A 16,885-nucleotide genomic window follows, 5' to 3' on the forward strand; every position below is an offset into this window, starting at 1 on the left:
GGGGAGTGGGACGACGACCACTGGCTCAGGAACTTCAGGATGAGCCGGCAGACATTCCTGGAGCTGTGCCAGTGGCTCACCCCCGCACTCAGGCACCGGGACACTGCCATGCGGTGTGCCCTCCCTGTGGAGAAACGGGTCGGCATCGCTGTCTGGAAGCTGGCCACTCCGGACAGCTACCGATCCGTGGGGCAGCAGTTTGGTGTCGGCAAGGCCACCGTCGGGGCTGTCTTCATGGAGGTAAGAGAACCCACAGGGGGAGGGCAGGGCAGGGGGGCCAGAGCAGGGCAGGGGGGCCAGGGCAGAGCAGGGGGGCCAGGGCAGGGGGGCCAGGGCAGAGCAGGGGGGCCAGAGCAGGGCAGGGCAGGGCAGGGCAGGGGGGCCAGGGCAGGGCAGAGCAGGGCAGGGCAGGGCAGGGCAGGGGGGCCAGAGCAGGGCAGGGCAGGGCAGGGCAGGGGGGCCAGGGCAGGGCAGGGCAGGGCAGAGCAGGGCAGGGCAGGGCAGGGGGGCCAGAGCAGGGCAGGGCCATGCACACCCTGCTCACCCCTCATTGGGGCTGTCCCATGTGCTTTCTCTGCAGGTCGTGCGTGCAATCAACGCTATGCTCCTGCACAGGCTCATGAGGCTGGGGGACCCACATGCCACTGTCGCCGCCTTTGCCACCCTGGGCTTCCCCATCTGCTTCGGGGCTCTGGATGGGACTCACATCCCCATCCGCGCCCCGCATCACAGTGGAGGACGATACCTCAATTGGAAGGGCTACCATTCTGTCGTCCTGCAGGCCTTGGTGGACAGCCGGGGACGTTTCCAGGACATTTACGTGGGCTGGCCTGGCAGCACCCACGACGCCCGGGTTTGTCGGAACTCGGGCCTGTGCCGCCGGCTGGAGGCGGGGACCTACATCCCCCAGCGGGAGATCCCTCTGGGGGACACCACCATGCCCTTCTGCATCATCGCAGATGCGGCATACCCCCTCCGGCCGTGGCTCATGCACCCCTACATGGGCCACCTCTCCGCTAGCCAGGAGCGCTTCAACGAGCGCCTGAACTGTGCGCGCCAGGTGGTGGAGCGCTCATTTGGCCGCCTCAAGGGACGCTGGAGATGTCTCCTGACCCGCCTGGATGCGGGCCCCAACAACATCCCCCAGATTGTGGGTGCCTGCTGCGCCCTGCACAACCTCGTGGAGAGCAAGGGGGAGAGCTTTCTTCAGGGCTGGGCCGCGGAGGCTGGCAGGGCACACGTGCAGCCACCTGCTGCCCCCAGTCGGCAGGTGGACCCCGAGGGGACCCGGGTCCGGGAGGCCCTGTGGGCCTACTTTGACCACCAGGCCGCGGGGTGAACTCTGCCCAGGCCCCCTACTGCCCGCCCCTTCCTCCCCCACACTCCTGCCCCAACGCCCACACCATGGAGCACCCCACCGCCCCCCCCCCCACTTGTCCTGGACAAATGACAGCACGAACTTGTGGGTGAACGTAAATTTTTTTTTTTCTGGCCGAACCTTTTTTTTGGGGTGTAAATAAATATGTGAAGCACAAACAGAAAACTAAGTACAAACGTTCAACCAAAGCAATATGTACACAAATAAAACAAACCAAAGAAACAACTGTGTGGCATACATAATAAAAAGAAAACCAGGGAGGAGAAAGGGGAGAACTATTTACATGGGGGGGACGGGGCAAACGGGGGCACCAAAAAAACAGGGTCCAACTATATACAACAAGGGGGGGGCCATGTCCCGGGCCCCTCGCCCCTATAGCCCGGCACTGGGCGTGCCCAGCCGGGAGCCCCGCCGCGCCTGCAGTCTGGTCCACGGCTGGGTGGGAGCGGGCTGGACCGGAAGGTATCGGTGCCGGCGAGTCTCAGGTGGCTCCAGGGGTCCCTCGGCACTCTGGCCGTCGCGGGTGGGTGGTGGGGCGATGGCGGACGGGCCGGCGACGGCCGGAGCAGCTGGTGGTGGGGCTGCAGGAGCGGGCAGGGCGGGCGATGGCTCGGCCGGCGCGGCATGGGGGGCCAGGTAGTCCACGACCCGGTTAAATGTCTGCATATAGGCCCCCCATGCCTCCTGGCGCCAGGCCAGCGCCCGCTCCTGCAGCTGGAGGTGCTGCTCCGATACCTCCAGCTGCCGACGGAGGATGGCCAGCAGCTGGGGGGTCCGTCGCCGTCGCCGGTAGTAGGCGCGGGGTCCGCCGTCTAGCCCTCCACGGGGCCGGTCGTTCCTCGGCTGAGGGGCTGCCCTGGAGCGATGGTCCCGGAGGGCTCTCCGGGACAACTGAGGCCTCGCTGGCGCTCTCTTCCGGTCCTTCTGATGGTGCAGGTGCAGGTGCAGGACACAGGAGAGGAGGGGGGAAAGAAGAATGGAGACAGGCGTTAATGTGGGCCCCGAGGCGTGGCCTCTGTCCCCCCCGCCCTGTGCTGCAGGTTCCCCATCCCCGTCCCCGGGAGATGCTGCTGTGATGGATGGGGTTCAGGGGTCCCCCTGCCCTGCACCCCGTCCCCTGGTGGGAGCGACTCTCACTTCACCCCGCAGGGTCTGAGAGCAGGAGAGGTTTCTTAGGCCACAGATGCCCAGTTTCTGGCAGGAGTGACAGCACCAGCTGTCGGAAGAGACAGTCCTTCCAACCCGTCGTGGGGAGAAGACCCCAAGGGGGGCCCCTCGGGGATGCAGCTTTCCCCCTCCTCAGGCTGTCTGCCTACCAGCTCTCCCTTCCCGTAGCCTCTTCCTGTGGCCCCCGCCCTCACCCCCCAATTCCAAGCCAGCTCGGCTCCTCCCTCCTGTTGGTTCAGGGCAGAGGTGTCACCTGCCAGCTGTAGCGCCAGGATCCTCCTTTGGCCCTGGGAGCTCTTCGGCTCTTGTGGCTCATATGTAGCCTGAGTCTCCCTTTGGCATTCCCCCCACTCCATCACATGCTGCTGCTGCGGGGTGTCCCACCCCCTCTGCCCGGGGGCCCCTCGAGGTTCCGCTCCCCCCTGGCCCGGGGATGGGGCATGGCACTGTCATGCAGGGTTGGGGGGGGCAGGGGCTGATGGCTGCAGTGCTGTGAGGGCCATGGCCCTGGTGTCCTTGGGGCCATGGCCATGTGAGCGTGTGGGGGGCCCTGGACACATCTCTGTTACCCCCGCCCCTCAAGCCCAGGGGTGTCCACCAGAGAGGGGTACCTACCTGTGGGTCCGCTCCCACGGTCCGGAGATCCCCGGGGGTTGGAGGCCCTGCTGCTGCTCCGGGATGGCAGGAGGAGGATCTGCAGGCTGGATTCTGCAGAGGAGGAGCCCCCCTCCTCCTCCTCCTCCTCCTCCTGCTGCGATGTCCCGGGGATGGCCTCCGGGGGGGGGGCCCCCAGGGTGCGGGGCTTGCCTCCGGGGTGGACTCCGGCTGCAGGGCCTGCTGGGGCTCGTCAGCCGAGGTGTCAAGGGTGGCCGGAGGGGAGGAGGTGTGCCGGGAGCCCAGGATGTCCCTGAGCTCCCTGTAAAAGGGGCAAGTGACGGGGGCGGCCCCAGATCGGCTGGCCGCATCCCGGGCCCGGGCATAACCCTGCCGCAGCTCCTTCACCTTACTCCTCACATGATCCGGAGTGCGGGCAGGGTGACCCCGGGCAGCCAGGCCATCAGCCAGCCGAGCGAACGCATCCGCGTTCCGCCTCTTGCTCCCCATTACCTGGAGCACCTCCTCCTCGCTCCAGAGCCCCAGCAGGTCCTGCAGCTCGGCCTCCGTCCAGGAGGGGCCCCGCTGCCGCTTCCCAGACTGGGTGGCCCTCTGGCTGGGCTGGCTGCCCTGGCTCCCCTTGGGGGGGGTCCCCTGGGGGCGCTGGGGGCGCTGCTGGGCAGCCATCGCCGCTGGCTGGGTGGCTGATGGCTATGCAGGCTGCCCGCGTGTGCAGGCTGCAGCCTGCACGTTGCCTCAGCTTCCTGCAGAGTCAGGGAGGGGGAGGGGACCTTTAAGGGGCCGCTCCACGCGGCCACCAGTGAGCTGAGGGGCTGGAGAGAGCGTCTCTCAACCCCCCAGCTGATGGCCGCCATGGAGGACCCGGCAATTTCGACGTTGCGGGACGCGGATCATCTACACTGTCCCTACTTCGACGTTGAACGTCGAAGTAGGGTGCTATTCCTATCTCCTCATGGGGTTAGCGACTTCGACGTCTCGCCGCCTAACGTCGAAGTTAACTTCGAAATAGCGCCCGTCGCAGCTACACGCGTCGGGCGCTATTTCGAAGTTAGTGCCGCTACTTCGAAGTAGCGTGCACGTGTAGACACAGCTCTGGGCTCCTACAGACCCTTGTCTCCATGGAAGCTTTCCCTGGTAGTGTTCATCCCAAAGCACTGCCCGAAGAAGATTTGAATGGCTCAGAAAGGGGACCATCTTGCTTTGGGAGGATCACAGATATGACCCTCCTATTCTGGTGAATAAATGGGGGAACTCTACAGAAAATAAGTGAACTACCTGAAGTCCTACGGCACATCAGTAGTGCAGCTGGCAGTACGGCTCTTCAGAACTGCCCATGGCAAAGCATTGCAGAAGGAATCCTGACTGCTAGATCCTGGCTCCAGTAAGACAAAACTTCCACTGTGGGCTCAGACCTGAATGCTAAGCAGCTGATCTACTTCTTGCCATCAGGGGACTACGTTTGCTAGTGGGAATAGCTCCCATTGTGAAGCTGAATTTGATTTTTAGCTATTCATTTGTTGTGAAGCACTCCTATGTGCCTTGTTTGGTTTGCTCCAGCCCTCAGGATACAGGCTTCCATTTGCAGGTTATTCTTCGTAGAGAGCACCAGCTTTTGTGCTTGGCACTGGACAGACCTGGAGAAAAGATGCGCACACCCTGTTCCAAACAGCTTGCTCTGTAATTCCGGCGGGCACAAGACATTCTGTGGTCTGCACACATGCTGGAGGATCCTTTGGGCACAAATGAGAGAGGGGGTCAGAAGGTTCCACGAGAGATGTATGTTTTGAGGAGGGATGTGACAACATGTCACAGAGGACCATGGAGGCTCAAGAAGGAGAATGTTTTCAGTCATAAAGAGTAGTGGGAAAGAGGTTCTTTAGGAGGTAGAGAAGAATCCAGGGCGATCCTTGGAAGAAGCCAGGTTTCTAATTGCAGTGTAGACTTACCCGTACAAGACCAGACAAGACAAGAGAAGACGCAGGAGTTGACTCACTGTAGGCAGCTGCAGAGGCACATTGAGTCTGGAACTTAAAGCAAGAGGAAGGTAGAGAGAGAACTCATGGACTGGCCCAAAACCAAGCAAGATTTGGCAACGTTGGCTGTGTATTGGTCTAATGTTTCAGGTTCTGGTGAAATTTGGGGACTGTAAATTAGAAATCCGTAAAACGGAACAGAAAAATGTGTTCCACACACCAAAGTCCCTAAAGGTGTGACTCAGCAATGCTTGGAAACACTAGTTTTCAAGAGAATGAGCACTAGATGGAACATTACGAAGTTGTAAAAAATGTGTGTAAACGCACACACAGATACGCCCAATAACACAACCTCTTAATAATTGATAGTGGGACAGATCCCACAAGCTCTCAGTATGCAACTCTTTTTGAAACTGTGAGATTTCTGCACCCAGAGGGGCCTTGCAGGATTGGACCCTTAACAAGCGTATGTGTAGGAGATTTGAATTCTGCCACTCTCTCATCTCTTTGCTCTTTCTGAAATGTGTTGTCTTTGTGGGAGAGGAGGCTTGTGGGTGGGAGGTAAAGAAGGGAGACAGATGATGTCTGCTGCTGAAAAACAAGTTGTTGATTCTTGAGCACAACATATGTTTCTTGGCGAGGGGGCTGGTATTTTTCAGACACTTTCCAGGTGGCTGGTGGGTTTGGACAAGTAATGCCAACAGAGAAACACATTACAGGGATCAATTGATGACTGCCCCCTACCCAAATTCCAAGCTAGACTGTCTGTGTCTTTCTGTTGAGCTTTCCAGACGCTGTGAATTGGGACTGCTCAAGGCCCACCATTCGAACTTGTGTCTTGATTCTTCTTCCTGAATTTAGGGTGGCTGAAATTAAATGGCATGCCAGGGAAATATCTGCTCCATGCACTGCTGGATGGAGAGACCTGTATTTGCAGGGCAAGGAATCTGTGTTTGAATAGGGGTCTTTTCTGTGGTCCGATAAAGAGTTGAGAATCACAGACCAAGATCATAGTCCATACGTAAGATAGAACTCACTATGGATTCACAAGTGGCCAGAGCCAGGGTGCTGCTGAGCAGATGGGGGTGGTGTTAGTAGCTATTGCCCCATGGTCAGAGCCCAGGGCTGCATGGCCAGGTTGCTAAAGTCCTGTTGCTGGAGCGTGCTGCCAAACTCTCCCCAGCAAGTGGATCAAGAACTCACTTTGCTCCTGCAGTGTTGTGCCCCATATCTCTCCAAAGGTGGCTCCGGGTGATGTATCCAGGAGCAACAAGAAGGTAGGAGGAGGGACCACTGCATTTCACCGCTCAGAAGGCTGTTGTGACCACTTAAGAAGCATTTGAGAAACATTTACTTAGAGGCTGGTGAAAATTCACTGGTGTCTGACAAGTCACATCAATGAGCAACTGCAAGCCATAGGGTGATTGTCAAGAGGAGATACAAAGGGGGTAAGAATATCTTTTAGTGGTCCACCTTCTCTTGGTGACAGACATGAGCCTCTTCAGGTGTGTTAGCATAAAAGCATGTCTCTCTTGCCAACAGAAGCTAGTCCAGTAAAAATAGAGTAGACCCCTGAGTTACATGAAGGTTGTGTTCCTGGGCAACCTCATGTAACTCAAATTTTTCACGAGTCAGGAGAAGCTGGGAACCAGGCAGCCATCTGGCTCCTGGCTCCCCTGTGCTTGCGGGACCTGTGAAACTGGCTCTCACCAGCGGAGGGGAGCTGGGAGCCAGGCGGCCACCAGGTTCCCAGCTCCCTGCCACTCCCAGGGACTGGGAAACTGACCAGCACAACAGCACTGGTCAGTTTCCTGTCTCTTGTGGGTGGTGGGGGGAGCAGCCAAGAGCCTGGCTCTGGGCTAGCCCACTGCTCACAAGAGAGGGGAGATTGACCAGTGCTGCTGTGCTGGTCAGCTTCCTCGCTCCTGTCAAGGGCAGCAAGAGTCAGGCTGCCACAGGGATAGGAGCTGGGGAACTGACTAGTGCAGCAGCTGGTCAGGTTTCCCTGCCACTCAAAATCATGTTAACCTGAGATACATGCAAATCGAGAGTGTGCTTCTCAGGGGTCTACTGTATTCTCTCACTCACCTGCATAGGGAAGAGTGGGAGGGTATGTGCATGAGCAAGGAAGCACTGCTCAACGCAGTGGATTAGAATGCGTAGCACAGGAGATTTTCTTTCCCAGGTGGAAAATATTTTCCTCTGCAGTAACAAGCACAGGTCTTTTGAAGGGTTTTATTTTTAAACTGACAGTGGTAGTGGGGGGGAACCTCAGCTCTTTTCATTGCAACCGACAATGTGTATGAAGTTTAAGCAAATCCAGATAATTGTATGAGTTTTGTACAGTGTGTTTTGTCTAAGCTATGCTGTACGTATTTCTTTCTGTCTGTTTTGTCTTTTTTATGCACTGTAAGTTCCTGTAAATAATACAGATCTAGCCAGTGCAGGAGATCAAGGCAGAGAACAGCAGCATCCTTTGAACCTAGCTAGACATGCCGAAACACCATACAGGGAAGAAAGAAGTGTTCTGACCGATTGGCTACAATGGTCTTTGGGAGAGAAACGATGGATGAGACACACATGACAGGCTTAAGCCATGAAACTGAAATTCTTTCCGTGCCATTTTTCCTTCCGCCTTCAGTGAATGTGTTGGTGCTGGACATAGTCTTGTTCATTCTGAATACTTCCCAGTGCATGCACTGACATAAAACGGGAAGGAATGAATTGTGTCCTGTCTTTTCGGTGTTAGATGTTCCTAGAAAATCAAATCCTAGTACTAGCTGAACTCTGCATAGCTCTCTGACAGTGCACCTCAGTGCAGGTGAGCAAGGGTGTTGCACTTCAGATAGTGAGTCTCTCCCAGGGAAAGCCATGGTGATCTGTGCTCAGCTTTGGAATACATCTGCTTATTGGAGTGCACCTTTTGTATGGAACAGCTTCCATAGCAGGCGACGTTAGGAAGACTGTGTCTTTCCAGCTTGGAAAAGGGATGACTAAGTCGGGGATGCATGACAGAGGTCCATAGAATCCAGTACTTTTTTTCTTAAAAAAAAAAAAAAAAAAAAAAAAAAGGTGCCAGTGCTGACCCTTGGCTGAGGGAGCAGGGACTAGTGGGGAAAAAGTGAGTAAACTTATTTATTCCTCTTAACACAAGAAATATACAGAAAAAGATCAACAAGTCCTGTGGCACCTTATAGATTAACAGAATTATTGGAGCATAAACTTTCCCATTTTGTCAGATGCATGTGAAAAAATGAGCAAATGAAATTAATAGGCAGCAAGTTTAACACAAACGAAAGAACAAAGGGAAGTATTTCTTCAACACCGCACAGTCAATCTGTGGATCTTTTCTGCCAGAGGATGTTGTGAAGATGAAGTCTCTAACAGGGCTCCGAAGGGAACTAGACAAGTTTATTAAGAATAAGTTCATCAGTGGCTTATATAGCCAGAATAGGAAGGGATGTTGTCACTGGCCTCTGTTTGCCAGAAACTGAGAATGGGTGCCAGGGAATGGATCATGTGATGATAACACATTCTGTTCATTCCCTCTGAAGCATCTGGCATTGTGAGAAGACAGGACGGTGCGCTAGAAGGATCTTTGGTTGGACAAGTGTTGTAGTTCTTATGTTTTTATGTGCTATACATAGACACATTGGTGTTACAAGAAGAAGGTATAAAATTATTTTCATTAATCTCTAATGATAGGGCAAGAAGCAATGGGCTTAAATTGCAGCAAGGGAGGTTTAGGTTGGATATTAAGTTAAACACTGGAATAAGTTGCCTAGGGAGGTTGTGGAGTCTCCATTGAAGATATTTAAGAATAAGTTAGGTAGACATCTGTTGGGGGTAATCCGGATGGTGCTTGGTCCTGCCATGAATGCAGGGGACGGGAATTGATGACCTGTTGAGATCCCTTCCAGCTCTAGTGTTCTATGATTCTATGTGTTAGTATGACATAATGTAGAATCCTTATACTCACTGTAAGCTAGATTTGGAGAACTGCACTAATGAAAGTGGCAAGACCCTGAAAAATGCAGCGTAGTAGGCATTTTTTCTAAAAATTGTACCAGAACTCAAGCCTCAAACCACTCCCCCCTCCCAAGCCTTAGACCCCCCCAACACCCCCAAACCGCCCCCTGTCCGCCCCTGGGCTTAACCCCCAATGCAGCCCCAACACACACCCCACCCCGCAGGCGGCTTCACCCCCTGCCTGGCCCCAAACCACCTCCCACAACCCCAAACCACCACCCCTCCTGCCCCCAGGTGGCTTAACCCCCTGTGTGACCCCAAACTACCTCCCACAACCCCAAATCACCCCCCTTCCTGTCCCTAGGTGGCTTAACCCCCTGTGTGACCACAGACCACCTCCCACAACCCCAAACCAGCCCCCCTTCTGCCCCTAGGTGGCTTAACCCTCCTGTGTGATCTCAAACCATCCCCCACCCACCCCCAGGCAGCTTAACCCTTATGTGGCCCCAAACCACCCCCACTCCTACCCTCAGGCAGCTTAACCCTTTGACTCCCCAAACTGGCTTCCCCACCCCCAAACTTAATCCCCCCCACAGCCCAAACTGCGCCCCCAACCCAGGATTCCCCCAGCCCCCCGAACTGAATTCCCTTCACCTTCCCCAGAGCCAGGTACCTGCAGCCCTCCCAACCCTCCCCAAGTCAACATCAGCAATTTACTGACCTGCCACCCCAGGGGCCATGCCAGCTGCACTGGGCCTCTGGGACCATGCTGGGGCAGCAGGAGCCACATGGCTCCCAGGTGAAGACAAAGGAGCCATGTTTGCAGGAGCCATGCTTGGACCTAACAAGTGGCTACCAGCTGGAGCCATGCATGCGTGGAGCCAGGGGGAGGGGTGCGCCGCATGTGTGGTTCTACTGAGCCACATGTTCACACACACACACACACATACACACACCCCCTGCTGGGGAGCATATTGGATGAGCCATATGCTGCTTGGAGCTGTCTAACCACCTTGCAAAACAGCAGCGCCATGAAAAAAAGGTGCCCGAAGGCTGTTCCACGGCATTCCAGCAGAAAAAAAAGCCCTGAGTGGAGATGACAACCCTGCACCCTTTTTACAGAGCACTGATGTGTGAGCAAATTCTTTGGCTAGGCCTGTCCAAGTTTACTGATGAGAATCTAATCCCACTTGCTGGTGAAGTGAGTGAAATGTTCTTGTATTAGCAAATGCTTCTCAGGCGAAGCATATTTTATGATGCCTGCACCAAGAAAGGAAGAGAGGGTGGCAATGGTCAATTTCATGGAAACTTTGGGTCAGGTAATCTCTCTGAATTAATAGTGGAGGATTTAAGATTGAGTTTAAGCCAATGATCAGTGTGGTTAGCAACAAGTCGACTTTTGTCCTGGATGAAGAAAGATTATGTTGGTTTATCTATAATCACACCTTTCTTGCTACTCTGTGCAATCACCCTGGACTGAGTTATAGTTCAGTTGAAGAAAGTGTGCTGTGTGTAACGCTAATGTCAGAAGATCAGAATCCAAATGTGAGTGAATGGGAAGATTTGAGCTAGATAATATTCTCTATACATAAAGCTCTTTTTCTTTTTGTGTATTCTTCCGCTTGCAGAAAACATTCATGTTTGTCCACATAATCCCTTTTCCTATACAGAAACAGCCACGTGAACACAAAACATGTAATGTATTTTCATTCAAAATTAAGCTTGTGTTTTTGAGTGAAAATAGATTTTTTCCATTTCTGAAATATCTTTTGTGACACCTCCATTACTGGAGGCTTGCAACCTTGGTGGTCCATTCTCTATGGTCTTCTGCTAATCTTTGTGGATGAATAGTTCATTTGATCAATGCAGGATACCATGTTGTCCATCCAAGATCTTTTTTCTTGCCATCAATCTGTCTTTCCAGGGCTTGAACCGTCTGCATTGCCCTCTGAATCCCTTAAATTTAAATGTGCCCTGCATAGCTAATCTTACTCTTCATAGGAGTCCCGAAACATCACTTTGGCAAAAATCAGTTGTCCTACCGAAATATGCAAGTTCCTACTGTTTGATGCAGAAAACATCATTAAGTGAAAACTGATTGAAAAGCAAATTCCAGGAGCTGCAAAATGGTCTTGAGATGACTTTTTTGCAGTATTTTTCAAATTAGTGTTTTATATTTCAGCACCAGCTTAGCTTCTAGGTAACTTTATCTTCCCTTCTTGTTGGATTGTCACAACCCATAGCCAACATACCACTTGTATCTCAAGGGGGCTCTGTGTCTTCACATTGTCACTCTGTTGCTAAAGAATAGTGTGTCAAGCTTTAAAAAGGAAAAGGATTTACACTTGTTGAACTATCATTTGTTCTGAGATTAAACATACCACTCCTGCTTGGAGAACAGCAGGCAAGTGTGAGTTTAGGGTGTAGAAAGGCAGAGTGGTCTATAAGAACAAGGGATGGGAAATGGAGATCAGGGCATCAACTTCTGAAATCAATGGGGTGTCAGGAGGCATAGCTGACTAATCTCACGAGGATGTTGCCAGACTGATTTTCCCCTTCTTAAAGCACATAGAGATCCACAGATGATAGGTACTGTGCCAAGTGGACTATACAGCAACTGTGTTCAAGTCATATTACTAATATGTAAATACTTTCTTCTTTTGTTTCAGATTGGTCTGATGGTGACCTTGATAGCTACGGTAGTAACCATGTCTTCTATAGCACAACTTTGGGATGATGAATGGGAAATGGTCGTTATTTCAGTACAAGTAAGTTTCATAGTGTGTTTGACAATGTAAAGTCATGTTGCAATGAATGGTGCTTGTTCTGTAGTTTTCACTATGTAGAGTGAATTCATTGCTCCAATCAGGTCAACAACACAACTCTCATTGATTTTAGAAGTTCCAGGATTTTACTCAGAGTCTCTGTCTTGAGAGTTATTACTTAAAAATCAAGCTGAAGCAACGATATATGAAGTATTGATCTTGGGTGCCATGAAAAGCTCTCTGGAGTCAAGGACACTCCAGTACACTCAATGAAATAGCTGTGTTTTCAGTTTTTATAGTAATAGCTGAATCGTAGGAGCACAGAAGTGGAGCTTTAAACTTTGTGACCTTACAAGCAAATTTTCATTAATTTATTTTTTAATGTTGTTTTCCCATTTGAAAATTGATTAAAAGAAGACCCTTGATTTCCTCAGGCCAAGTGGAATTTTCGTGCTGTAAGTCAGATGAATGATGAGGGAAATGAGTGCCACATGTTTTAGTGATTCCTGACTTGCTTTTTGATCCAGCCACTTTTTTTCACCTCTGTTCTCTTCCATAAAAATGAGTAAAGTGTTTTGGGTGGGGAGTGGGGGGTGAACTGTGCTTTGTAGGAACATGCAGATATATGTGCAAAGAAAAACTCCCCCTGGTTTCTGAAGATTTGGTCCTGCAGTGAGACAGCAGAAGCAGTAATGTGCTCCAGTCATTCACAATGAAAAGTGACGTGTCAGAGCATATAGAAGATAATACTTAATCCTTACTTGAGCACATGGGACTGGATTGGATGAGCTCTCGTAGTCCCTTCCAATCCTATGACTATGGTTCTGTAGGTGGTGAACGGTGGTTAGGCTAGGCTAGGCTACTATTAATGTTGGATAACCACAGCAGTAGTAAGGAAGAGCAGGACAGGAAAGGGGAATATGAAGAGTAGGCTGAACAATGTGGATTCCCTGCTGCACCCTTGTATGTTTGGTCTGCTGGTTTAAGAAGGGGTCTGTTTCTAGAAGCAAGAGAGGACCCTCGTATTGTCCTTTCACTTGCATTCAGAGTGCCAGAACTGCACAGCTTTGCATTTTTTGATATGCAGACCATTTCCAAGGCTAGGCTGGCAGCGGCAGGATGGGGAGAGCTGAAGCCCATGGAGATTTAGGAACAGCTGGAGCCATGTGATTGTGCTGGAGCTATCCTTAGAGCCACTTTATAGCAGCAGCTAATGAGCACATGGAAAATGCCACTGTTCAGTCAAGACTTGGCTTGTGACAACTGTGTGTAATAATTGTTGGAAAAGATGGGAGACTACCTATAAAATACCTTTTTTCAGCCCTTTGTTTGTATTTCCCTAGGCCACAGCTCCCTTTCTGCACATAGGAGCCCTGGCTGCCGTCACAGCCCTGTCTTGGTTGATAGCGGGTCAGTTTGCAAGAATGGAAAAAGCCAGTGAGTAGCAACTCAACCAGACTTCACCCTGTTTGCCCATGTACTGCTGTTTGTGTGTATTGAGATACTTTCTGAGTGATATATGTTTAAAGAACAAGATTGTCCATCATCTGACAAGTTCCTACTGTCAAGAACAGCTGATCAATCTAGGATTTGTGCCCTTAAAACTATTTTCTCAAATCTATAGACCCTCTACAGTTCAGGAGAACTCAGGAAGGCTGTGGTTACTTTCTTAGCCAAGTGGACAAACTTGGATTGAACTGGGAGTGGGCCAGCAGTGCAAGTGTAGCCCAAACACCTACTGATCACAGAAACAGGATCATCAAATTTATGACTGTGCAGCTCGTCCTATCTGCTGTTAGGAATAAGGGGATTTCGAAGTTGCCGGGGTCCTTTCAAAAAGGAGCCCCATCTGGACAAGCCGCACGGCAGTGAGCCGCATTAATTTCAAAGTGCTGCAGCTGCTGGCATTCTAATGAGGCGCTGAATATGTATTTCAGCACTTCATTAGTAAACTTTGAAATGGCCATTTGCATGGCCATTTCGAAGTTTTGGGCTTGTGTAGATGTAGCCTAAATGTTTGGGGAAAACAGTGCTTTCGAAATCAGGGCACCCTTTCGAAGGAACCCTGGCTATATGGCTATTTTTCTTTGAAATCAGCACTTTTGCAAGGCCGAGTGGTCGCCATTATCCAAATGGGGCACTGAATATTCATTTCAGCACTTCATTTGCATTTCAAATGGCCCTAATTTACATGCCTCTTCCGAAAGGGAGAGGTACTGTAGCCAAGGCCATAGAGAGATACTTCTTCAGACAACACACAGTCAATCTATGGAACTCATTGCCAGGGGATGTTGTAAAGGCCAATAATATTAGTGGGCTCAGAAAAGAATTAGATTAAGTTAGTGGAGGTTAAGTCTATTAATGGCTATTAGCCAAGGGATATACCATCATGCTCCAGATGTTCCTAAAAACAACAAGAAATCCTGTGCCACCTTATAGACTGACAGATATTTTGGAGCATAAGTTTCATGGTCAAAGACCCACTTCATCAGATGCATCTGACAAAGCAGGTCTTTGCCCACAAAAGCTTATTCACCAAAAAATCTGTTAGTCTATAAGGTGCCACAGGACTTCTCGTTGTTTTTGTGGATACAGGCTAACTCAGCTACCACTCTGATACAGATGTTTCTAAACTTCCAATTGCCAGAAGCTGGGTCTGGATGACAAGGGATCAATCACTTGATAGCTGCTTTGTTTTATTCATTCCCTCTGAAGTGCTTGGCATTGGCCACTCTCAGGCCAGGTCTGCATTAGGCAGGTAAGTTGATTGTAGATACACAGTTCTAGCTCTGGCTATTGCATACTTAGAATCAACTTATCTGAAGTTGACCTACCTGGCCCTCTTCACAGAGAGAGGTCAATGGGAGAAACTCTCCTGTTGACTTCCCTTGCTCCTCATGATATTGAGGAGTATGGGGTTGATTGCTGACCCAGATAGTTCGATTTAGCACATCTCTACTAGGCATACAAAGTTGAACCCCAGAATATTGACCCTGCATAGTATAGACATACCCTCAGAAACAGGCTACTGGGCTAGATGGGCTATGGGTCTGACCAGGCCATTCTTATGTTCTTAACTCAAGTCTGCTGTCTCCTAGTTCAGTGCCCTGTCCACTATACTGGAATGCTTCACCTCTAAATCTAGCTTCACATGTAATCTATCCGATTTCAAGGGCCTTGGGTCTTTCCATTGCCTTCACCATTCCTTCTCTTTGCCCAGTCAGCTGCTGAGCCTACAAAACTAGTGTGCCAGTTCCATAGAAGATTCCTGTAACCAGGAATTGAATGGTAGTGAAATGCAAGCCCTGGGAGGGTTTGGCAGCACTTGCAAAAGATTGCCAAGAAGTGGGCGTTGAATATGTGGAGGCAGTGGCTGAGCAAGAGAGAGAATATTAAAGATATAAAGAATGAATGTGGAGAGACTTCTGCAAAGAAAATCTGTGTAGCTTAACTGACGAATGGAAAAGCTGTACCTATTCAACAACAAGAAAGAAAAGATATAATACAATAAAATACAATGTATAATCATTCTGCCAATCAAGATGGGAAGGGTTCTTGGATAAGCCTCGAATAGACAGTACGGTTTCTCCTTTTCATATATTTTAATGCTGCTTTCTTGGACATTCTGTTCTCTGATGGTGGAGTCTCTGTATTCTACTCTTAACTAAGCCAGGAAAAATTGCTGCTGATTAGCTCTGTTTTTAACTCTTATTGAAGCTTTACATGACACCCTAAGGCATCTCTCATAAGGCAGCTTCCCTATTATGTCAAGAGCATCACAGAATGTCCTGCCTATGCAGGGATCACTTTACCCATAATGGAAATGCCTCCACGTCAGGGATGCTACAGCTATTCTGTGCTACAAACTGCGTCACACTGTGTACAAGACAGGAAATAAAGAACACTCCAGTGCAAACTGCTATGGATAAGTAAGGAATGACGGAACAAATCCACACCACAAAGGCAAAGCTGCACCTGTCCTGTCTACCTGAGCATAATCGTTTGTAGATGCGTTGGCTGTTGCCCACTATCACTGCCACAGGAGTCTACTTTTCTTGTCCTTTATCAAGAATCAGACTCTTTTGCTGTCCCCCCCTCCCCTCCAATCCAGAATATACCGCTCGAAAGAAATTCCCTCTTTATAGCTCTTGTTTCTCATAAGTTTCATTCTCTCTTAGAACTCACCTCGGAGGCTTCCAATGTCAAACAGAAAACACTGGTTTAAAGGGAGCAGTAAAAGCCATGAGGAGGCAGGAGGAGATCTGCTAATGAGCTATTCAGGAACCAAGCTAGAGTGGGATGTTGAGGATGGGACTCCTTATCAAAGCAGAAGGGAAAGAAGGGGAGAAACTTACTCCAAGAGACAGTGTTGTCTGTCTCTGCCGCCAGTGCATAAAAAGCCTGTTGGTGATTCCTGAAGAGAAGGATCCCCTTTTCTTACCATGTTACACTTCCCCGCAAAGCTCTGCTTTGAGCAAGCGGTTGAAGACTCCACCGAGCTGAGGCACTGCAGTTAGATTTTTCTAGCCCTCTTGGTTCGATCATGAAATATTCATCTTTATTTTTCAAGTCAAAGCAACTTACTGCTGATGAAAGGAGCTGGCGGCTAAAGGGCTGCAGTCATCTCCAGAACAGGAGCACCACAGTAAGAGGAGACAGATGGCTGGTGCTATCTGTGTTCTTGTATGGCATCTGCAATATCTCTGGGCCTCTTATACTCTTGTGAATTCATCCTCCTCAAGCTCCTGTGAGGTAGGGAAATGTGATTCCCAGTTTGCCAGTGATTCATGCAAAGTCACACTGGGTATGTCTGCCCAGCAGCCTTGTCCCAGAATAAGCTATTCCATAATAGCTGATTTTGAAATAATACTTTTACACACAAAAACACATTTCAAAATAGCACTTAGCTATTTCAAAATACATTGTCTAAACACATAGGCTGTGGCAACACTCCCCCTCCCTTTCGGAAGGGGCATGTAAATGACTGGGATTGGAACTGTTTAATGAGGCGCTGATAT

At 50.5% G+C, this 16,885-nt stretch overlaps 1 protein-coding gene across 3 annotated transcripts in view; it reads left to right on the plus strand.

Annotated features, from left to right (window-relative positions):
• GDPD5 (glycerophosphodiester phosphodiesterase domain containing 5) overlaps positions 1-16,885 on the plus strand; it is a 368,574-nt gene that overhangs the window by 284,927 nt on the left and 66,762 nt on the right. For all 3 annotated transcript variants that reach the window (XM_074980897.1, XM_074981070.1, XM_074980992.1), the window contains exons 7-8: positions 11,772-11,870; positions 13,211-13,304. In XM_074980897.1, coding sequence (XP_074836998.1) covers positions 11,772-11,870; positions 13,211-13,304 — 193 coding nt within the window. The remainder of the gene's footprint in view (positions 1-11,771; positions 11,871-13,210; positions 13,305-16,885) is intronic.

The sequence above is a fragment of the Carettochelys insculpta genome, chromosome 1, assembly GCF_033958435.1.
Source record: "Carettochelys insculpta isolate YL-2023 chromosome 1, ASM3395843v1, whole genome shotgun sequence".
NCBI classification, from domain to species: domain Eukaryota; kingdom Metazoa; phylum Chordata; order Testudines; family Carettochelyidae; genus Carettochelys; species Carettochelys insculpta.